The sequence below is a fragment of the Triturus cristatus genome, chromosome 2_1 (assembly GCF_964204655.1).
Source record: "Triturus cristatus chromosome 2_1, aTriCri1.1, whole genome shotgun sequence".
In the NCBI taxonomy this organism is placed as follows: Eukaryota; Metazoa; Chordata; class Amphibia; order Caudata; family Salamandridae; genus Triturus; species Triturus cristatus.
In genome coordinates, this window is record NC_140581.1 from 904,793,171 (window position 1) to 904,817,212 (window position 24,042).

General features: G+C 46.4%; 1 protein-coding gene across 2 annotated transcripts in view; it reads left to right on the forward strand.

Moving 5' to 3' along the window:
- Nucleotides 1-24,042, forward strand: part of GKAP1 (G kinase anchoring protein 1) — a 565,016-nt gene that overhangs the window by 294,554 nt on the left and 246,420 nt on the right. For both annotated transcript variants that reach the window (XM_085633148.1, XM_085633155.1), the window contains exon 8: nucleotides 13,060-13,161. In XM_085633148.1, coding sequence (XP_085489274.1) covers nucleotides 13,060-13,161 — 102 coding nt within the window. The remainder of the gene's footprint in view (nucleotides 1-13,059; nucleotides 13,162-24,042) is intronic.

The following is a 24,042-nucleotide window of genomic DNA, read 5'->3' on the forward strand; positions in this document are numbered from 1 at the left end:
CAGAGGTTTTCTACAAACCGACTGATGTAAACGATCTCCTCCGATATATGATAGCTTTCACCCCAAAGCCTTAAGGGACAACCTACCGGTGGGCCAATTCTTGAGACTACGAAGAAATTGTTCAGAGAAAAAGATCTATGAAGAACATGCCCAAGTACTGGCAAAAAAACTCCAAGAAAAGTCTTACCCCAAATAGCTGGTAAGAAGGGCATTAAAGAGTGAAAAACAATCCGAGATAAACACTTCTGGAACCATGCGCAAAACCCCAAAACACTAGGTTAGAATGCGTAACCACCTATGGCACGGAATCCAGTACAGTCAAAAGAATAATACTGCACCATTGGAAGACTCTAAACTCTAAGGATAGAGAGACCTATGTTTGCGTTCAAAAGAGGGAAATTCCTGAGGGACTCAGTGGTACACACCCATCCACGATTGACAAATGATGAGAACCGCACATTACACACAATTTGGAACCTTTCAGAAGTAATCCGTTGTTTCCCAATGCGGTGGCTGTCCCCTGACAAAAGCAAGTAAGGAGATTGACCTGGGGTTGAAAACCCCATGGGAACAGAAAAAACATTCAAACTGTAACAGCAGCAATGTTGTGTACGTTATCACGTGTAAGTGCCAACTTAGGTACATAGGCATGACAACACGCAAAATAAAAGTACGTATAAATGAACACCGCAGCACATTCCGGTGTGGGAAAACAATCACTAAATTGATGCGCCACTTTCAAGCATCTGAACACACTGAGAACGTTTTCACCTGGACGGTGATAGAAAAATTACCCACAACACTAAGTGACAAACAGTTATTAAAACTCGAACAGAGATGGATTTACCGCTTCTCGTGTTCTACGAGGGGGTTGAACGAAGATCTACTCTGGACAGCTCTGACCTGAAACATGAAAGTGAGTGTTCACGAAACATAAAACGGTATCAGCAAGACACAGGAAATGACTCGTATAGCATGTTTGAAACACACTAGGCCAACATAAGGTGAATGCATGAAGAACTGAAATAGGGTGTTATTGCCTGAAAAGAACACTTAAATTAATAATCCTGGAATTGTATAGGGTTGGATACACTATCATTTCCAATCAAAAACATTTTGTTTTAATAAAGTATGACTTCAACAACAGCTCGTATCCAAATATAGACCAAAAAGGTAGAATAGAACATACACATCAAGGTTTCATTTTTTCCAACTTCTTTCCTCATCAAAGTGCACTTAACTTTATTGACACGCAAATGGTGAAAAACAAGATGCGTCTGAAGGCACCTTGTTCACCCATACTACTTTTTCATTAGAATGCACATAACTTTACTGACAGCAGCAAATTAACAACCGCTTACGACTAGGTGTTGAAAGTAGATTAATGTGTAGTAGATATCCAGAATGGGCAAAGTCTAATTAATCCATAACTGCGACTGGTAAAGATAATACAATAAAAAGGAACCTCCGCGCTTTAAACAACCTGCGTGTAAAAAACTAACATTCCCAGCATCCTCGCGGTCCCAGACGCTCGCTCGGAGTGATGACTCAAATCACGTGAGCAACAAGTACAAACAGACCCGTCCGGCCAGCCTTAGCACACGGCAGCGGACAGAGTGGGGAAACGGAGGTATTCCCGCTGTGCTGGTACTTTGACGAAGTAAGTGGTGTGAGTGAGTGAATGTTGGATACTCGTGACGGCTGTCTCTTGAGACACCGCTACCACGAAATGAAAGGGGAATGCAATGATGGAGAGCAATACCACACCACGATGGTGGGTTGCGGGTACTTAAGTGAACGCAGCTGCGTGTAATTTCATCCTGAGATAGCCGAATTACCTGTTTTTAAGCAAGAGAGGTATGGAGCACAAACTAGAACCATACCCACTTAGCGTTATACAAATGAAAACGAAGCCGCCAAATGACCTCAAAAGATAAATGGAGTATATCCCGGTATGATTTTGCTCAGAGTACGAAAGCCCTGGTAAAACCTTGATTACGATAGTTAACAAAGAGCAATATAACTGCCATGTATTACTAAAAGCTGTGGTTGTGGAACAAATATAAAGTTTCACATGCCAACTCAATATTGCATCAAACTGTCAGCAATGGAGTACGTAAGGAACTCACTTCCTCCCGCAGTGTGTGACTATAAGATAGCACCTCCCACCTGATCCGCATGTCACGTGATAAAAGAAAGCAGTAGGTAAGCACAAGAGTGTTTCAACTTATGTATGTCATGATAGGATGACAATCACATTATGAATTTATCAAATTTTAATCACTACACCTAGGATTGACATCCGGACCTAGTGTAGACTGCACAATCTACTCAGATGTAGATTTTTTTGTAAATATTTCGAAGTTTAACAAAGACAGACCTCACATCACAAATATGTAAATATTCACAGTATCACTATAATTGTTTTTTATATAGAGCTTTAGGGAGCTTGCCCTCCAGAATGCACAGAATAAAAGTATTTATAAACAGGAAAACACGGTCTGATATATAAGGATGAATGAATCACGATGGAATAAGTATGGAAAAAAACACCAATATAATTTTGAGGTTTTCCTTTTCTCCCCCTGCTAGAAAATCTACTGAGGACATAAAGAAGACAGGTGAGCGCATTAGGCCTCACGTGAGTGCATGGAGTGTGTGCACCCTATAGAAGCAGGGACAATAAGAGTAGATAACTAGCCATGACGAAGGCCCCAGACCCACGTGGGCTCATAGCGAGGGCCAAAACATGTTGGCACTTTAAAAGGGGTACAACTGAACAATCATATTCAGTAAAACCCAATATATTCACTTTTTTAAACAGTGTTTGGGTATACCCGAAGATATTTTTAATTTATCACTCATCTGTATCCCTGCATGACCAGTACTTGCTTTATCTAAGAACTCCCATTACACCTATGGTTGAGTCCGCCTGGGTAGTACTATCTTATCCAGGTGTGGATAGCGGCCAATGATGAAGCATGTCACAATAAGTGAGTGAGGTGTCTACTCCAATATCTTTGGATACCCCTACTACCAAAGACAGCGGAGGGAGATTACAACATCCTGCCAGAATCCTTGTTTTTTTTTTATAAGCCCTGAATTCCTGAGGAGAATTCACAAGGCAGCGGTTGCTTATATGTGATAAGACTGTAACTGAGATTGCATCTGATCTGCTCTTCTCTCACTCTCTCTTGTGTAAAAGAAACATTTGAAGTATACCTTACAAAAACAGTATGAAGTCTGCTCAGAGGGGCACTTCTGAATCAAAAAAGCCTTATTTACACCCAAGGGGGACACAAATGGCTGTCAAATAATTGGCACCCTAGATTGGAACCAGCTTCCCAGAAACAATGTTTAAGTTAGGTATCCCTGGTGTGTAGTCAGTGGTCGAAGTGGGGCGAAAAAAAAGTAGGGGAACTGTGGGCGGAGAATCAGAGGGCGGGAATAACCCGAGGATGGGGTCAGTGGGCGGAGTTAGTGTGGCCAGGATGCGCAAAACATCCCAATCTTTAGTATTTGTTTGGCCCTTCACTGACCAGATACAGCTTATTATGTTATTTAATTCAACCAATGGATACACGTGATTATTTAATGATTAATATGGGTTATTGACATTAAAATAAATTCAAAAGTGGGATATGTTTCTAATCACAGAATGTCCCAAATATGCTTAAAAGTGGTAGCACAAGCCATTTGTTTTCCGAGCCATGGAGTTTGTCGTCAGCAATATACACAGAGACAATCAATCATACATGTGTAAATCACTGTATAGGAAATGTTAGACAAGACAAAGGACTACAAGGTGTAGAAGTCGCATGACAACCATATTAGTAGGCAGTATAGTTTAATAGTGATTGATCTGGAGAAACACAAACTCAGAATTTAAGACTTAGTACCATGATTGGGCGTTCTCTTTAATAATCATTATTGATTTCTATCCAAATGAACACTTGTTGCAACATTAGGATAATCAAAGGCTTAGGGAAAAAAACATAAAGCTCTAGTTTATACCTTGCAGTTTGTATGCAGCTCTAAGAGGAAAGTTAATAGATCACTGTTCTTTGTTAGGATTTTAACTTATAAACTGGAAGTAGCAAAAGGATCTTACTGACAAAAGCTGTAACCGACTGACCTATTTACAATATGTGCACTTTGTGATGGGCATGGTACATTTTCTTTGCAGCAGGCACAATAACCCTCTGCGCTATCTTTCCATGAGTCAAAACTTCCACTAGACAAAACTCCGATCTCGCTCTAGGAAGAAGTTTATTCACCAGAGTTATCATGACATTTTTATTATTGCTGAAAATTGCTGTAGGCCAGGAAAGAGGCAGCAAGTGCTTTTAAAGCCATAATTTACAACGCCCCCACTCAAAGTCAGCACCCGTTGCAGTCACACCGGTCGCACCGCTCTGGAGCCAGCTCTTCTCAGGGGTCCTGTGACCTCAGCGACAGTCACTGTTGCTCTAAGGTCTGCTACTTCGTAGGCCTGCCCACAAGACTGGAGGTGAACTTCAGTATGGATTGTGGTGGGCAACCCTTCAAGGTGAACCCACAATTACCACTGCTAGAGTCCACCTGCTGGTGCTAAGACACCAGGGCTTTTCCGGTTTTGCTGGGCCTTCTAAGGTCTAGCATGGGAATGTGCTCCCTCAGGAGGATGGTCTGAGGGACTGGTCATGAAGGCTGAACCTGGTTCCCTAGTTCTAAATTCAGCAGCTCTGCCCCCAGTGCTACATCCGCTTCCTCACTGATCACCATACTGCCCCACTGAGAGAAATTCACACTGCCTTCAACTACAATCCAATTTAACCTGCTATAAACAACTGGATGTGACTCAATTCATATTACGCACTCGGCAAGAGCAATATGCCACCTAAAGGAAAAGGTAACAACATCCTGGAAAACACTCGTAGGGAATGAAAGATTAAATAAAGCATGTGAAATGTAAGCAGGAACAACATGGTGAACTTTACGCTTTTACAGTCATTATGCAGAAATCAACGAGTATTTTTGCCTGAAACCTACAGGCCCAGAAAGGACCCATTTCGTGAACACAAAGCCACCGTCCACATTTTGTTTTCCAATCCACCCATCAACCAGGTATTGCAGTACCTCCAGGTTTGGCGCACTCCCCCACCGGGGGAAACAGGGCTTCACTGGCAAACTCTGTAAAGTGACGCTAATGTTTTCGGGGTTTGAATAAAACCAATCTGGCCACTTTAAGAACACTCCGTTTTGGTTTATTTATTGAATTTTTATATTTTGAACCTTTTATTTCCGAGGCTGCACTTTGGAATAGAAAAATGTCAAAATGGCATTTCCAGCAAAAGTGCTATTCTTTTTTGCATCCATTTCACAGGGGAACAAATGAACGACAGGAAGAAAGAGGGTGAGAACCATTTCTTGAGTCATGGTTTTCGGTAAGTGAGGAGGAGTTAGACAGAGAGGGAATAAGAGTAAGAAAGAGTCGGGGATGTGGGGGGGGGGGGGGCAGCTGCCAGCGACTGAGCAGAAGCGGACACCTTCCTTGTCTCGTCTGGGCAGGAATCAAGAGACTGAGACCTTTTCCTTCCCTGCTCCCCGCCCGTCCCCGAACAGCCACTAATGAAGAGCCCTCTCTGCAGGCCTTGGATATTTCTTATGTCCCGGGACGCATGTTCAAAATAAAAGAAGTAGGGGAACGGACTCTATTGAATTAAAGAAGTAGGGGCACGCCGTTCCCTGCCGATCCCGCCCACTTCGACCACTGTGTGTAGTGGGTTTCCACCCCCTTGGGGGAGAAGAATGAAATCTAAATTGGCGGGGGACTCTTGCCCGGGGATAGGAAAAACTCCTTTTCCCCTGGTGTGTCTCCTGTTGTCCAATCACCCCAGAGGGCGAGAGGACTTGCCAAAATGTCGTCCTCGCCCGACACGATTGAAGCAAATAGATTCCAGCACATCCCCGGCTACTAATGATGATATTGTCTTCAGATCGCTGGGGGTGTCCACTGCCATTCCTGGTGGGGGCCTGTGATGAGGAGCCCACAGTGGGAGTGTGAACGTTTCCCCTGCAGGTGGGATGCTAGGACATGCTGATTACATCTTAAGTACCTGAGCACCGGCACTTAGGACATGTCCAAGCCCTCATATAAAACTTAAATTTTTCTGCACCCCCGGGGGGATGAATGGAGTAATTACCCATGGGGGGGGGGGGGGGCATAAAGCCCACTAGACCTCAGGGGCAATACAAAAAATATATAGGGATGGGAGCTGCTCCTAAAAGCAAAAAATTTGGTGAAACTAAATCTCCCACCCCTCGTCCTCCAGAGAAGGGAGGCAGAAAGCACACTAGACACCAGGAAATGTTTTTTTATATATAAATAAATTGAGATGGTGATTGCCCTCCTGGGAATGGCTATGCCCTTTCCCCAAAAAGAAGAAATTCTTTCTGACCCCCCTCCTACCCCCTCAAAAATATGGTGCCACTTTTTCTGCCCAACCTGCCCCTCGAGGGCAGATGGGGTGATTACCCCCAATCTGCCCCCTCCCCCAGCAGGGGGAAGCAGAATTCCCACTAGACATAGGGATGGGGGCATGCCACCAAGGGAATGCCCATCAAGGGCATGCCCATGTCCCACCTCAAAAGGGTCCATAGACAGTCTTTCTGCCCCCTCGGGCGGATTGGGGAAGTTACCCCAGAAAGCTCACTAGACAGAGACTAAATTTATGCAGTATTTTTGTGTTGAGGGTGCCGCCTCTAGGCATGGACCTATGGTGTCCCTCACCCCGCAGCCAACTAGATATCCTGCCCACCCTCTTGGGGTGACTAAGGGTTTTCACTCCAACTTGCCCCACTGGGGGACAAAATGCCCATTGAACATCAAGCGTTTCAAAACAAAACGAGGGTGCTGCCTACCCTGCCATTGAGCCATATGTCCTCTTCAGAAGGGGCAATAGTGTCTTTCTGTCGTCCCTCCCGCCCCTCATCTTTGCAATGGTGAATGGCTGCACTTCTTGGGATTGGGTAGGCTGCCACCTGGTATTACCTACCAGACCCAGACCGTTTTGAAAACTAGACTCCCGGGAGAGTCCAGGGTGGTGTGCTTCACATGGATCCCACAACACTTTCTTACCCGCAATGCCTTGCAAACTGCAAACTTTTGTAAAAATAAACATACTTTCCTCACGTGTCTCTGAGGAAAACTTCTGGAATCTGCAGGGAGCCTCATATTTCCTACCACCCAGCGTTCCTCCAAGTCTCCCAATGACATTGGTACCTTACTTACGTGGGTGTGCCAAGAGATCTTTACACAAAATAGTCTAAATGGCTATGTTGAGATCAGCAATAGGTTTTGCTACAATTTGTGGGTCAGTACTCGGCCGCAACCTATGGAAACCTATTAACCACAGACATTTTTTAATGTCTGTGGTTCATTGGTTGTCTCCTCACCAGGGCACCCATTGATCTTGATTTGATCCATTCCTGGCGCGGGCACTAGTCCCGCCACAGACCTGATGCATCGCTATTATTGACACAAGTGGGGTAACGCTGGGTGGTAGGAGTTTTGTGGATTCCAGAAATTTTTATCATAGAAATGTAAGGAAAATTTGATTTCAGGCATAGTGTGAGGTCCATGGGGCATTGCGGCTAAGAAATATTAGGGGATCCACACAAGACATATCACCCTGAAATATCCTGGTTGTCTAGTTTTAAAAATGTCTGTGATTCCGTGGGATTGAAATTTCCATTTTAAAATGTTTGTGGACATCCATGGATGGGTCTAACTGCTAAAGTAAGTAAACACGCAAAATCTTCTATGTTTCTGGTTTGCTACAGGTACTTAGGAAAGCTGCTGTATTGATTTTTTTTGGATGATTTTGCGTTTGTTTAAAGTCCATAAATGTTGGATATGGCTACAAACATAGGTATAGGACGCAATGTCTTTGTGAATCAGTAAGTGAAATTCATCCATTTGTATGTACTGGTTTCCGAGCCACAATAGTATGTTTTTTTTTAACCAGGAATATTTCATCAATTTATTTTAAGATATTTTTACGTTTCCATCAAGTCAGCGTTGCAACTTTGTCATAAGTTGAATCAATGCAACAAAATATAGTTCTATCATTATTTCTAAACTTTGATGACAGTACTGTTCCATCTACTGTTTTGGTGCTTAATCTGCTAAATCCAAATTAACCTGTGAAAACGCTCAAAAACCTCTTACTTTGACACACTAATCTTATACATACTTGATTTACTTCTATTAACGATTAGTGATAGCCTGAATATGTTTTCATTTTGTTAAAACTGAATTCGCTTACCAAGATATTTTCACACAACTTTTCACACAAGTGAATGCCCATCTCTATTTGCAATGGCCTTAGACACATCTGTAAACAATGCCCTTTTTAGATCGAGCCTACTAGACAGTGTATGTGCAGTCTGTTGCAGGCATATTGTGGCTTACCAAGAACATGGGGAAACTTGAAGCCCACCCATTGCATACCATTGGTTGGCTTTCCTGGTCCCTCACAAATTTGGCTGCATCATATTTGTTTCCCAGTACGGGCTACCGGCTGAATTTTACAAGGCTGGCTCGGATATCTTAATCCCGGAGCTCCTGCGCATGTACGCGGCGGCGACGGAGGGAGCTGCCCTGCCCCCAACATTGAACGAAGCCACGCTGGTCTCTATACTTAAGCCAGACAGGGACGGCACGCGGGTGGGCTCTTACCGTCCACTGGCTCTACTAAACACAGACTATAAGATCCTTGCTTCTGCACTGGCTAGGAGGCTGGCCCCTCACGTACCCACTCTTGTACACCGGGACCAAAATGGGTTCGTCCCATCACGCCATACCTCCCACAACATCCGCAGGCTCTTCCGGGTACAGGAATACGCCACGCGGCAGTGGCCCAGGGCGGGATGCCTGATACTGGACTTGGAGAAAGCCTTCGACTCCGTCGAGTGGCCATACCTAAGGGCAGTCACGGAGAAATACCAACTGGGGGGCGGCTATAACGCCATAATCGCCCTGCTTTACAGTGAGCCGACCGTCCGGGTCCGCACGGGCCGCATCCTCTCGGCCGCCATCCGAGTCCGCAGAGGCACCCGCCAGGGTTGCCCGTTGTCGCCGTTGCTATTTGCACTGGCAATGGAACCCCTGGCTGCGACACTCCGAGCACACGGACTGGAATGGGGAATCCCATTGCCGGACGGCCTACACACGGTGTCCCTATATGCAGATGACCTGCTGCTATACGTCAGGGACATGGCCGCCATCCCTGCTTCCCTCGCTGACGTTTTCCGCACCTTCGAAGCACTGTCGGGCCTGAGGGTTAACTGGGCCAAGTCGGGAGCCTACCCCTTTGGCTCGGAGACACCTGAGTGTGACGTCCGCCTGGGAGGAGACAGGCTGCGGTGGTACCCCACCACCTTCCGCTACCTGGGGATACGGATTTACAGGTCCCCGGCGGACGTCCTAGATGGGAATCTCCTCAGAGCAATCACGTCCGTGCGCACGCAGGTTAGCTACTGGAGCACCCTGCCCCTCAGCGTGCCTAGCAGGGTAGCACTGACCAAAATGATAGTGCTGCCCCGCCTCTTGTACTACTTTGCAAACCTGCCCTTGTATGTGCCCGTCAGAATGTTCCGCGACCTGGAGGTATTGCTGCGCACCCTCATCTGGAACAAGGGGAGACCGCGGGTAGCACTGGCCAAACTGTACATGCCTGCTGACTCTGGGGGACTAGCGGTCCCCAATATGGAGCTATATTATCTAGCAGCGCAGATGCAATGGGTGGCGGGGTGGCTGAGCGGCAAGCAACTAGAGGACACTGCTTCGCACGCGAATGCTTGGACGCGGACGCAAGTCCACGCGCTGTTCCATCCGCTGACTCGCGCGCCCTGCCCCACCCAGATTTACCTGGCGGTAGCGCGCAGGTGCTTCCAGAGGTGCCTCCGCCTCACGCGCGCGACCACACCGTACGCTCCGGAGTTACCATTACTGGGCATGCCTAGCCCGACGGGACCCCTCACGGAGGCCCATTTGGCAGGGTGGGAACAGGCAGGTGTAGATACGCTAGGTGACCTGTATGAGGACGGCGACTTGCTGACGTTTGCCACCCTGACGGACGGCACGGCGCTCCCGGCAGGACAGTTTCTCCTGCATGCCTCCCTCATGCAGACGCTCTCGGCCTCTTGGGGCGACATGACGACGGAGCTACCGACGCATACCTTCATCCAATATCTGCATATTATGGGCAATGGCGCACATGTCATACACTGGCTAGTGCAGGCACTCCTCGCACACTCACAACTGACCACCTCGACATTAAGGGAACGCTGGGCGACGGACAGGGGCAGAGACTGGACAGATAAAGAATGGGCGATGATACTGGCCGGCCCGGTTAACGTTCCACGCAACCCCCGCTTCAAGCTCATACAATATTACATATTGCAGCGAGCGTATCTCACTCCGGAGAAGATCAATAAATATTTCCTGCGGACGGATGCCGCCTGCCCACGGTGCTCGTCACCAGGAGCGGACCTTTTGCATATGCTCTGGCACTGTGCGGACGTGCAGACGTATTGGAGCGACGTGCTGTCACTGATCGAGCGCGGCGCGGATGGACGGCTGCCACGCACGTGGGAAGCGTGTATCTTGGGCCTGTACAAGCGCACAAAAGCGAATAGAGTACAGGCGCGCTTTTGGGACATGGGGCTTGTTACAGCCAAACGCTTGCTCACCAAGCACTGGAAGGCGACGGCCCCTCCGCACATCAGGCACTGGAGGGCATCCTTCGTCAACTGGGCGCAGGCGGAGAGTGCAGTGCTCCTCCGTGAGGAAACTGCGGGACTCAGGCAGTACCCCATCGCTCACCTTTGGGATGGCCTCCTCGCCACCTTTCAGACGGCCTGCCGAACCCGTGGGATAACCTAAACACCAGGCGGACACTGATATACTACTCGATCGCTGGCAACATGTCTGAGACCCTGATGCGGTTCGCTCCTGGCCCCCTCGACCTGCATATTCCCCAGACACGTCTCACATACCACGCGGCAGGCTACTACTGCCGGATACTTCTTGCGCTGTGCTCTGGCGCACGCGCGGGACTTACCGCCGCTGCTACCCGAGAGGGCGCGCACGCTGACGAACCCCCCCCCCCCTCTTCTCCTCTCCCCCCCCCCCACGACCAGCCACTCGACGCGCTCCCCGGACGGCCGGCTACGCTCTGCTGGACAGCCCCTATCTCCTCACACATTGCTGCACGCGGATCTCCACTTTACCCCCCCCCCCCCCCCCCCTCACCCTTCTTCTTCTGGCCCCTACCCGAGTTCTCGACCCTGACCTTGATCCCTAAAGTTTACGTTGCACACCCGGGACACAATTCGGCGACTGACTACGCTCCCTAGCAGAGCATGTGTTCCACCATAGCAACGGTCGCCACGCGCACCCTTGCGAACTACGCTGTAACCTCCTTGACGCGCTCCACCCCACGCTACACGCGGGCCACCGGGACTCCGATGCCCACAAATCAGGGCGCTTGACGGACAACCCAGCACCCAGCACACATCCTTCTGTGAGCCCAGGAGCTAGCTGACAATGCTGCGCAGCGGGCGGACACGAAGCGCCCCCCTCACACGCGGACAATGCGCTTATAGCTGAGAAATAACGCGACACATAACAGAAAAGCACCACCGATTCGCTTACACGCAATGTACACACCTGAATCCTCTATCTAGGTACAACTGAGCTCCGCCGCCGGACCTCCGGGTTGTCGGCTAAACGGCTGTGTTTAAACATTTGACGGTATGTACTCAAACATTGCTGACCTGATGCTATGTCGCAGAATTGTACATTGCCAATTGATGCAACTATGGTTAATAAAAGTTCTCAAAAAAAAAAATCATATTTGTTTCCCAGTTATCAATTGTGTGCTTGTCCCTCCCATGGACCGTTGACTATTTAAGTCTCTGATTAGCTGGCAACACTGCTTTCATTACTTTTTTCTTTTGTGTGAATCACTCCATTATAGTGTGTGTGTTTTCGAGCTATTTCCCTTGTATACATCTCTCCCCCCTGCACTCCGTCTTGCTCCCTGATGCCCAACTGTTTTTCCCCGGCCTCCTTCCTCTTCCTCTCACCCATTTGCTTCTCTCCATTGATTTCCTCCACCTGCACCCACTGTTACTTTCCCCCAACCCCCATTTTGCTTTTGCTCTCGTCCTATCCCCACAACCCCCCTACCTCTGTTTGTTTCTTGTCCCCTCCTGTGTTTCTTGGGCCTTCCACCCCAGTTCTCCCTCCCTAACCGTCCCCATGTTATTTTGCTGTTTGCCTTCACCCTTCCCAGTGTTGCTTTGCCATCACCATGTTTCGCTTCACCTGCTCGCCTGATTTAAAGTTCAAACTTCTGCAGTTTCATTACAGCGCAAAGAAACCGTTTGTTGTACGTGTGCTCTACAAATGCTTATAACATACTGTTTCTTAGCCTCACTATTCCTATGTACTAGTAGGCAAAGAGGAAGCCGATTCTTTCTCTGTACAAGATTAAGTTTAGCAACTGCTTATATGCAGAGGTAGTTTTGATTAAATCCTTCTTAAAGAGTTCTCTTGGGGCATTTGTTTGCATTTTTGAGAATGATATTACATGTCTTGTTTGTGTATGCACAACAAGCAGAAAAAGACACTTGCTCTTTTTTTCTCTAAAGCATACCCACTATCCATATCTGTACAATTCCTCACCTTTGCTTACCTCTCCTGCGCTGATATTTTGCTCCCAATCACATCTATGGATGTTATGTCTCTTATGCTGTCCATAAATTATGCACATTTTAATGATTAAATCACAAATCAAGTGCTGTTAGATTATTTTGATAGTGCAGCTGCTGTTTGGTTATTTCAAGCCTATTATAATATTGTCTGTTCTAGATCAGTCGATGCCCTAAGGTGAATGAGTGTGGTGCTGTAATGACTCCTAGACAAAGTAGTGACATGGTTAACTTAATAATATCCTTACATGCATCTTGTTACTAGGCAGGATTAAACAATATTTTTTCATTTTCTAGGAACATTTTTTGAAAGATGGAAAAACAGAACAGCTAAAAGAAGAACTTGAAAAGAAAAATGAAGAAATAAGACATTTTAAAAAAGTTGTTACACAGTGGGAGGTAGGTACTTTATCATTGTCCGGTTGTGTGCTTGTTAGTAGTATATCAACTTTATTTAGGGCCAGATGTACGACCAATATTAGCATGTGCAAACAGGTTAGCGACCCGTATGCGCATGCTAAAATTGTTATGGCCATGTACTACTCGCAAAAAAGTGTTTAGAGACTCTCTATTTGGAAGGGGCATTCCATTCCAAATAGCGAGTCTCTAACCCATGTACTAATGTTTTGCAACCGGAATTGCGGTCGCAAAACACTCGCAATTACCAACTACTTCAAGTAGGTGCTAATGCATTCGCAAATGGGAAGGAGTCCCCGGGGGACCCCCTTCCCGTTTGCAAATGCATGCAGAATTATTATTTAAGGGTAGGCAGTGGTCCCAGGGACCACTGGCTGCCCTTTAAAAATGAGACTAAAAAGTATCATTTTTATTTTTTTAAATGCATTCGGTTTCCCTTTAAGGAAAACGGGCTGCCTTTTAAAAAAAAAAAAAAAAAAAAAAAATGTAAAAAGCTGCTTTATATAAAAGCAGTCCCAGACATGGTGGTCTGCTGAGCCCAGCAGGCCACCATCCCTGAGAGGACCAGCCAATCCAAATGAGGGTGGCAAAATGTGAGTGGCTCATTAATTTTCATGAGCCTCTCATTCATTGAGCTGACTCCTGTTTGTGCTAGCAGTTCTCTGGGACTGTAAAATCCTGGGCTGACTAGATACTGTGTGATTCATTCTCCTAAAGTGTTTTATTGACTTGAGATCCTTAGTGGCCTTCCAATTTTGGTTTTGCCTCCCAACAGATCCTTTAGGATTTTCTTGTATGCAGCTGGTCAATGAGGATTTATGTTTGTCAAAAGATGTGAAGTGCTGGCCAACCACCTAGTATTGTATTTGTAATGTTGCATCTTGTTGATCTTTATATGTTTTTGGTTACGTGGTTGTTTCAAATGACTTTGATCATGTTCCCTGAACAGCACAAAAAACAGGGAATGAGACTCCATCTCCAATTCCCAACATTCTTTTTATTTTCCTGTGCCTGAACGACATTTTGGTCACCAAGAGCAAAGAAGCTGAATTCCTTGCAAAGACCAGTATGAGTTATAACAATGACCATGCAGAGGATAAGTTCTCAACTTGGTAAGCGTGTTGGTCCAGAAAGACCATTCCTCCACGAATGCATTGGTCGGTGGGCACACTAAGCCACCATGGTCAAAAGTATACTTACTGAGTCACAGAAGGCGCTTTATTAAGAGGAGAAGAAGCCAGAAGAGGCTAACAAGAGGTTATTGGGTTATACACTCCCTGCCAGTCGATGGGGACAATACGTTGTCAATCTCCTTCCCGAAAAACAGAAGGCTATGATTCATGAGAATACATTGCTGCAAAACACCCACAGAAAATATTGGCCAGGAATAAGAATTCCCATAATAGCCACATACAAAACAAATTATTTCAGTAGCTTTGGGTTCCAGCAGCATCACACTTGGTGGCCTTTGGGTTTCATGCAAGAATCGGACACCGACACTGGAATCAGAATCTCAAGAAGGATCATTTTCCAGGAGATGACCACCTTCAAAAAGAGGTCCTACCTCCACATGTGGATTGATCTCAAAAAGAGTTTCAATTGTCAGCTGAAAATTTCCCCAAGAGCAGGGTGGGTTTCAAGATCATCTTCGAACCCGGGAAGAAGCTCATGCTCTAGAGGGAGTTCAGACTCTTGAATTCCGGAACTCAAGCAGTCTCATGGTCTGCATTTTGTTGACAAATCAAACAATATAAGAACACTGGTGTCAAAGAAAAATCAGTTGTAAAAGATATTCTGCTTTGTTTGAGGCAAATGATGGGACAGAGCACTGATTGTCACAGAACTGCCAACAGGGGATGTAAAACAGAAGTAGACCCATTTAGATCCAGAAAGCGATCGTATAGTGCAACACATCATATAAGTAGCGGACATCCATTCCCAAGGTAAGTCACAAAAAAGGCAAAAGAAATTTTCATTTTTCTCAAAAAGATGTTCAAGCTATCACAGTTGAGTCATTTGCAGTGCTTCCCACTCCTTGCGTCAGTTAGTCAAATTTAACTTAATTCGGCTGATTATAGCCATCAAAGTACAAGAAACAGGACAGATCAAATCTTCAATCATGAAATACACAGATGTAAAATCAGTTAAGATCCCCCTTCTTGTAACAATGTAAACAGACATAGAAAATTAAAAAAACATGAAACGATTATTAATCTTCGTAGAGTCCTGCTCCACTCAAAATTCATTATCTACAATAGAATAAAATACACTCCATCAAGTAGTGCGACACTTCATACAAAAATAAGCACACCTCGAGGATCCATAACAGGGAAAATGACAGTAAGAATGGGAATACAGCCCACTAACACATGATTAGGCCTGGGAGTAGATAAATAGGTAACATAAAATTAGCCCAACTTAGACTTGTCCAACTTTACATGTAAAAAACATAAAAATAGGTTTTTAAATAGGGTGATTCAAAGCCGTGTCCACAGGGGAATTCACAAGTGACCTATTCCTGCACCTGATTGCACCTGTTAGGAAACTTGCTACCCCAAAACAGACCATGGGTGACGCTAGCATTTGTAAATATACCAGCGCTGGCCTAACTTGTTCAAAGTTACAACCTCTAAGCAAAGGAATAATGAATTTTCTGCGCAATGAACTGTAATATGCGCAGAACAATATTATGTGAAGAGTATTCTGGTCCGAGAAGTTATCACAAGGACTGGAATTTAGTGCTCCTTCTTTGAAATACCCTTTAGGAAAAGCAAGGAGCCAGGGAACCATATTCAGCCTGAATCTTGTCAAAACAAAAAGATGGTACGGTTTGTTTATATAAGATAAATATGATTGCATCTGTCGACTCAGGCTCAGTATAACAAATCTTCTCACCGTGGGTTTTTTCAATTCATTCTCCTCCCTTAGTACTCTTCGTCTATCGAAAAACTTCTGCTTGAGGTCTCTAATGGCCGATTTACCCAATGCTATGGGACTCGGAAATAAGTCAGGGCAGCCCAGAATTTCCATCTGGTCCTTAATTTATCTAATCCACGGAATGTGTAGCCCCTTTTCTAGGGTGAGACAATCTTGGATGATCAATTGGTTAAGATTTGGAGTAGGTTGTGCCCAAATTCTCAGCCAACGCAATAACGGGGCAATCTAGTCAGAAATAAAACCTGCTTCTAATTCCTTGTGTATATTAAAAATTGGCGTAGAAGCAGGGACCGAGAGCAATCTACGCAAAAAGATGTTTTCAACCCCCCTGGATTTCTCTGACATCTGTATAACCCCAGATGTCACTCCCATAGGGAGACACGTAGCATTATTAATCTTCATAAGTGCAGGGATTGATTTAGATCCTATTCTTTTTGCAAAGTCTAAGGTAGCCCCCGATGCTCTAGCTAATACATTCTTTTTGTGTGCACGCCGCGTGCACCATGAGCGCCAGTCGTCAAAAAGTACCCCTAAATATGGAAAAGCGGGGACTTTTACTAACTCTAGACCCTTGCAATAGAATTTAACCTTCGTTGCCCTCTTTGAACCTATGGAAATAGCATGTGACTTTTTAAGATTAGTGATTAGCTCCAATGACTCCATAAAATGTATAAAACAATTTAAGCGTTTGCAGCCCCCTTGTACTTCTCACTTACCTTTACCACCTCAGAATCTGAAGCTAGAGAAGAAGAGGAGCAGGAACAGCAGATCAAATGCACATGACTACTAATGCTTGGAATACATATTAAGTTGACCCATCACGCATCAGTGGAGGTAGCTTTTGATGCTTCTCAATAATTCATTACCATTTGGTGAGATTTGGCCTAAATTTAGTCACAGGGCAGCTTTTCATCACGAGGTTACCATTAAGGTGGATGATGAGAGAGATGACATCCTCATTGAGCCTCTGATTAGATCTGAGAAACCATTCAATATCTCCATATATTGAAGAGAGTTCGGAAGTTAATAACTGAGAGTTTTAAAAGTCCAGTTAAGACTAGGCTCAATCCATTACACCAAAATTCATGCAGTGTGCTAGGGGACAATTTCCCCACAGATAAAACAATTCAGTCCATGCAGTGACTGCAGTAATCAGATGCCAGTCACGAATCCACAGAAGGTGTGACTGTAGTGCTTGAGCTTCATGCATGGCTCTTGTCTTTGCGACAAGTGTGCCTTCGTGCATCCCAAGGCAATACGGAATGGAAAAGTAGAATGCTCCCTTGCCGGGCACAGAAAGAGGCCACAGTCAAAGCAAGTTGTGGGTCTTGTCTTACCGCTCCTGCAAAAAATCCACTTTGGTCAGATCCTCCTGTAAGTCCAATTCAAAGTCTAGACCAGCTAAAGCATGCCAAAGGGATCACGATAAGGATCTCATTCTCCCCATGTATCCGAAGTCCAAGCCAATCCTGCGATTGGTCCTGACGGGCCCTGAATTTCCCCAAGTCATTGTCAATCCCACTGCAAACAGCAGCCTTCAAAGAGGCCAGGCTGTAGTACTTTGAGATTCCAGCTACCTCTAGTATACCTTCGGGCCATGTGCAGCCTCCCTCGACACGGACCATTATTGTGGTACCTGCTACTGGACCTGCACCAACTCTGGCACTGACTTCTACTTGGCACCAAAATCCACACCAGTTTCTTCTGTATAGGTACTGATTGATAATCCATTTCTGATGCGAATCTCTGACCTGGAACCTATGTCTTCTTGATCCAGGCCTACGACGCATGATGCACTATGAAATTACTAAAGTGCAACTGATGGTTATACAGCCCAATTTCTGTCCAGTACCTCTACTCCTACCATGGTATCAACAGAGGATTCACTCAATTCTTTCATTATACTGAGGATTCTTCCAATATAGACGTATAGAGTGCTAATGGAATAAATACACCCCCTAAACTGGAGCTAGACTTGCCACCGTAGCCACCAGTGGAAGAAAGTACCTAATTTGCTGTGGTGGTTGGGAGGGCAGCTATATTGATGAGATTCTTAAACTAGACCCAGCTTCATTTGAGCTGTTATTGCCAACATGTGGCTGGATGAAATACGCCGGCCCCAAGTGAAACAGACTTCCTAACTAAGCACCCTACATCAGATATCCTGATTGTTCAGACCTTGACAAGTGAGATTAATCTCAATTTCATTCCAATCAACCCTCCGGATAGGATAATGGAAAATAATTGATGCTTTTGGAAAGAGTATGTTTTCCTCCACAACCTAGCACTTTGATCTTTATAATTCTGTTTGCCTTCTGTGTGGGTGGGTGGAGGATGGGTGGGCAGGGAGGTTCGGGGGGAGATAGACCCATGGGACATGGCCAGGTATATTTTGTGGACTGTTCTGGAGGACCTCAGGGTGTCACTAGCCCAAAATATAGATAACGCAGCCAGGATGCAAGCATCCTTAATGTACATGCTCTTTGTCGGCTCTAGGCTATTTGGAGTAAAGACTGATTTGTTACTAGAAGAATTCATGGACGGTCGCACCACAGCATGATCCATGAGGCTATTGATACTGGCCAAGCAATTTCCCCACCAGTTAATGAAATTCAGAGGTCATTGTAGGGGGCTAGCCTACTGAGGGCACTTGCTAGTACTGCAACAACCAACCCAATTCTTTCGATGCCAGGGATGTGATATTAACAGAAACTGTTCCATCCAGCATATAAAGAAGTCCTTAATTCTTTCTCCACTGGTGACAGAACAACAAGTCGCTTTGGTTTGCTCTTTCAGGCACATGCCTGGCCGATTGGGGGCAGAATACAGTATTTTCTCAGTGGCTGGCAATCCATTACGTCAGATAGATGGGTCTTACAGTATATTCAGAGGAGCTGTGCCCTGCCATTCGTTTCCTCTACAGCCCAACCTCCTCACACTTTTGGAGGAGGCACCTGCAATTCTGATGCGGAAAGATCAAACTTTTTTTGTCCAATGCTGCCATTAAACGCAGACTGGACTCCTTGTTTTGAACAAAGATGGAAGTCTATGTTCGAGGCATATGAGCTGCAGATTTTTGCATAGATCGCCATCTGGTGTTGGGCCCGGATGTTTGCAGTTTGTTTTTCCTCTTGGAAAGTCTTTGGAAGTCACGAGGTCGGTGACTCCTCCTTTGGATCGTATTGCGCATGAACTTCGGCTCCATCCTCAGATTGTTTTTTTCCGCCATCGGGCTCGGATGTGATCTTCGCGCTCCGTTTCCGAACAGCTTCCAGTTCGACGATCGGTGCACAATCCTAACCCCAATCGCTGTATTTTTTCGATCACGATCTCTTCAATCAACGCGCTTTCTCTTCTGACAAACCTTCGGTTCCAGTCGTCGACGGCTGCCTTCAGGCCTACCCAGGCTCCGGTCTCGTCTCATGGAAAGAACTCCATTCAAAAAGTGCCCTCAATGTAGGTCCAAATTTCCCCACACCGATCTTCATGAGGTATGCAACCTTTGCCTCTCCCCGGAACACGAGGCTCGAGACTGTCCGGCCTGTAAGTCTTTCCGATCCAAAAAGACTATTCGGGACCGAAGAGCCAGAAAGAACATGGAACACTCCTCAACGTCCATTCCAGTCGACATCTTCGGAGACGACATCGACGATCCGGAACATCATCGTACCGAAGAGGACCTCGTCAGCGCTTCCGAGGCCGACGAGTCAAATGTGGAGGACATCACCCCGGCGCAGAGGGTCGTGAGTACCAATCTACCCCTTCCCACACCTGCGCCGACACCCAAAAAGGCTTCGGTCACGCCTTCGCCTCCGGGCCTAGGCAAGACCAGAGACACTGCTTCACACACCGCACCTTCGGGCCCGGTGAAGAAGCCAAGTAAGCCTTCCAGCGGCATGCTCGAGCCAGCCTGCCAGCGGTGCCGAGAAACACACTTCGGCACCGAAAAAGAAGATGGCCTCAACCTCGACACCGAGCTCCGCCCCGAAGCCCTCGGTGTCGAAACCCAGCTCTTTGGCACCGACGCCACTTTCGGTGCCGACCAAACCACACAAGGCCACCGGCACCGACACTTCCAAGCCAAAGCACATCTCGGCGCCGACCAAGAGACCGGAGGGTCCCAAGCCGGGTTCTAAACAAACCGGCACGGAAAAACCTAAAAAATCATCGGCCCCGATACCTTCGACGCCGACGGACCAAATTACCTCACCAGAGTTATTTACACCGGATCCCTTGCAAAAAACTCTTACCAAGGATCCAAAAACTGGACATTTGACGCTCTCTACTAAAAAGAGACATTTGGAGAAGCCTGCTCCGCCTCCACCTCCAAAGAGGAAGGACTCTGCTACCTCTCCATTCAGAATACATTTCCCTCCTCCTCCACCACCTCCTCCTTCCCCCTCTCCACCCTCACCTCATCGTTCTCCTACTCCATCTCCAGACGATGATGATCATGGTGACCCATATTATGATACAGGGGATGTGCCACAAGACCCCACCCCTACAGGATCTCCAGATCCATGGGACGATTACCATATACCAGATATTCCCAACGTCCCACAAGACTATATTTACCCCTCTAGACCAGAGGTCTTCAAACTTTTGGATGCCGAGACCCCCCTGTCAACATTTTGAGGCGTAAGGACCCCCTCTTGACAAAAATGTCTAAACCTGTTGACTAAATTGCGTGGGATGAAAATGTAAATAAGGTTATGTGATGCCGCGTATTTTGGGATAGCATTGCTTCATTATTTTGATATTTGTTACACACAGTAACGCTGAGGAAAGATTTCACCCAATCAGTACCCATTTATAACCAAAATACAGCAATTATCATCAGAAAGATTTCAAGTCAACGTTTGTGAAGGGCCTTCCACTCTGCAGCAATACGTGCTGCCACATTAGAAGCTCACCTGGCCCTGACCGGAAGAAGCAGGGGTCCCTTAAAACCCTGGCGGTTTTGTGTAGAGTTAAGCCTTTTACCCATGCAGCTTTCCTCTCACCCCCTCCCTTCCATCCCTCTCTCCTCTCCTAACCACGGATCCCTCTCTCACTTTGCAGGTCATTTTCTTTCACCCCTTTTTACAACTTCTGAACTCTCCCCATTCAACCTCTCACTTCACCTTTAATCACCTCTTGCCATTCTGTCCTTTCACTGCCCTCATCTCTAACAGTCTCTCACATTTATCTCATGGCCTCTGGCCCTGTCAGCTCCCGTGCCCCTCAGCACTTCTCATTCACCTCGTCTCTTCATTCAAATTTTTGTCTATTTGTATCTTACACCTCTCCAGTCCCCCCATTCCTCTTTCACATCTCCCCTTTGTTCTAACAGAAGCCCTCACCTTTGGATCACACTCACTTCTTGCGTGTCCACACTTCTCTTCGGCAATTCACATTTCTCCTCATCCCTGACCTCTTCAATCAAATTCTCTCACTCCCTTGCTGTCCTCTCTCATTTTGGGTGCGGATGCAAGTTCAGAATGGGATGAATGAATGTATGATTACTGATGGGCTTGTTTGAGTGAGTTGCATATTGAGTAGTGAGGGGGACAGGTGAGTGAAGTGTCACATGAGTGCAGGATGAGTAGTGTACTCGTGTGACTGCAGGTTGAGGTATAGTGTGAGCAGGACAAGTGCATTTTGAGAGCAGAGTGATCACTGTGAGTGCAGGGTGAGCGGGTGAATGGTGCAAGTGCATGGTGATCAGTGTGAGTGCATTGTGATCGCTGTGAGTGCAAGGTGAGCGGGTGAATGGTGCAAGTGCATGGGGATCAGTGTGAGTGCATTGTGATCAGTGTGAGTGCAGGGTGAGCGGGTGAATGGTGCAAGTGCATGGTGATCAGTGTGAGTGCATTGTGATCACTGTGAGTGCAGGGTGAGCGGGTGAATGGTGCAAGTGCATGGTGATCAGTGTGAGTGCATTGTGATCACTGTGAGTGCAGGGTGAGCGTGACAATGAAGGGCGAGAATGAGGAATGAGTTGTCTGAATGCAGGGTGCATTCCCAGACCCATGAAGTAACTCAGCATGTTATTGACGGGGCGTAGACTTTTATGATCTAAGTTAAACTATTGCGGCATTAATCGGGGATCGAGGGTGAAGGAAATAAATAATGTGCTGATCCTGCAACAAACTTCCAGTCTTATGGTTAGGGTTGCCAGCAGATTATTTTGGTGGCCCAGTCGGTACAAAAAAAACCAGTCACCTATAGCGGTATTTTCAGCGCTTATCTGTGCATACTTCCCAGGGCCGGCTTTAGTGCTGGTGGTGCCCTGTGCGACCATGTTTGTTGATGCCCCCCACAATGACCACCCCCACCACGGATTCTCTCACTAGCACCCTTTAACAGTGACCAAGTCTCCATGACCCCACACTCTCAGATGCATTGAATTAGTTATATAGTGCCACTCATACCAGTGTAGGGTGTCCGAGCACTTTGCATCACACACACATTACACAGAGACAATCAATCATAAATGTGTAAATCAGTGTATAGGAAATGTTACATAAGCCAAAGGACTAAAAGTATAGGAGTCACATGTCATCCATACTGGTAGGCAGTATAGTTCAAGAGTGCTTGGTGTGGAGAAGCACAAACTCAGAGTCGAAAAAGAAACAGCATAGTTGGGAGTTTCCTTTAATAATAAGAATTGATTTCTAGCCAAATTAACCCTTTTTGCAACATTAATCAATGGTCTAATAATGTATTCTTTGTAGTGTGTATGCTGTTCTAGGATGAAAGTTAATAGCTCACTATTCTCTATTAGGACTTTAAGTTATAAATTGCAAGTAACAAAAGGATGTCTCTTTTGAAAGCAGTAACCTGCTGATCTCTTCACATCATACGCACTCTGTAATCTACTTGGTACACGTTCTTTGCAGCAGGCACATTAACCCTCTGCACTAACATCACCCAAGTCAAAACCTCAACTATACATCATTCTGATCTCTCTCCAGGAAGATAATTAATCACACCAGTTATCTTGACATTTATGTGAGGCCTGGTAATTGCGGGGTGAAAGAAACGCTGCAGCAGGTGCTTCAAAATAAACTTTCACTCACGGCGCCCCCAGGAAGGTAACAGATGGTAATGTAAGGAATAGGCACAGTGGGGACCCAGGGGGTACTGGAACCAGCAAAAAAACCTAAGCCTCTGTAAGCAGTTTACAAAAACACGGGGGGGGGGGTGCCGGAGATAAGACTCCAGACACTGCCCAGCTGAGCCCCCAGCAGCTCAAGTTTCACTGCAGCAGCCCGGGCTGAGACACAGGACGGGGGAAGGGGGCGGGGGGGCTGAAGCCCTTGGGCCTGGGCAGAAGTGTGACTGGGAAGGCGCGACCCCCTTTGCATCACTCCACGGCCCCCCTGGGGGTCGCGCCCCACAGTTTGAAGACCCCTGCTCTAGACCATCTCCACCTGAAGATTCACTAGGGTTTAACCATCTTCTGCAAAGAGCAGCACATTATCATGGGGTGGACATGCATAATGACCCTGTGGAGGAAGATTTCCTCCTAGACGCATTAGATACTACACAGAGGTCCACCTCCATACTGCCCATGCTCAAAGGGGTGACAAAGCATGCGGCAGAAGTTTTTAAAGACCCAGTGAGAGCCAGGGTCCTTAACCCACGTATCGAAAAGAAGTACAAACCTGCTCCCTCAGATCCCTCTTACATCGGAGGACCAGCGCCACTAGATTCCTTAGTGGTCTCTACGGCACGTAAAAGGGCAAACTCACAAGCGTCAGGTGATGCACCACCACCTGACAAGGAATCAAAATTACTAGATGCTTCAGGCAAACGCACAGCATCCCAGGCCGCCAACATATGGCGTATAGCAAACACTCAGGCACTGCTGGATTAGAGAGCATAATGTAACATCTCCCTGAAAAATATAAAAGTAAAGCCAACGAGTTGATTCAAGAGGGT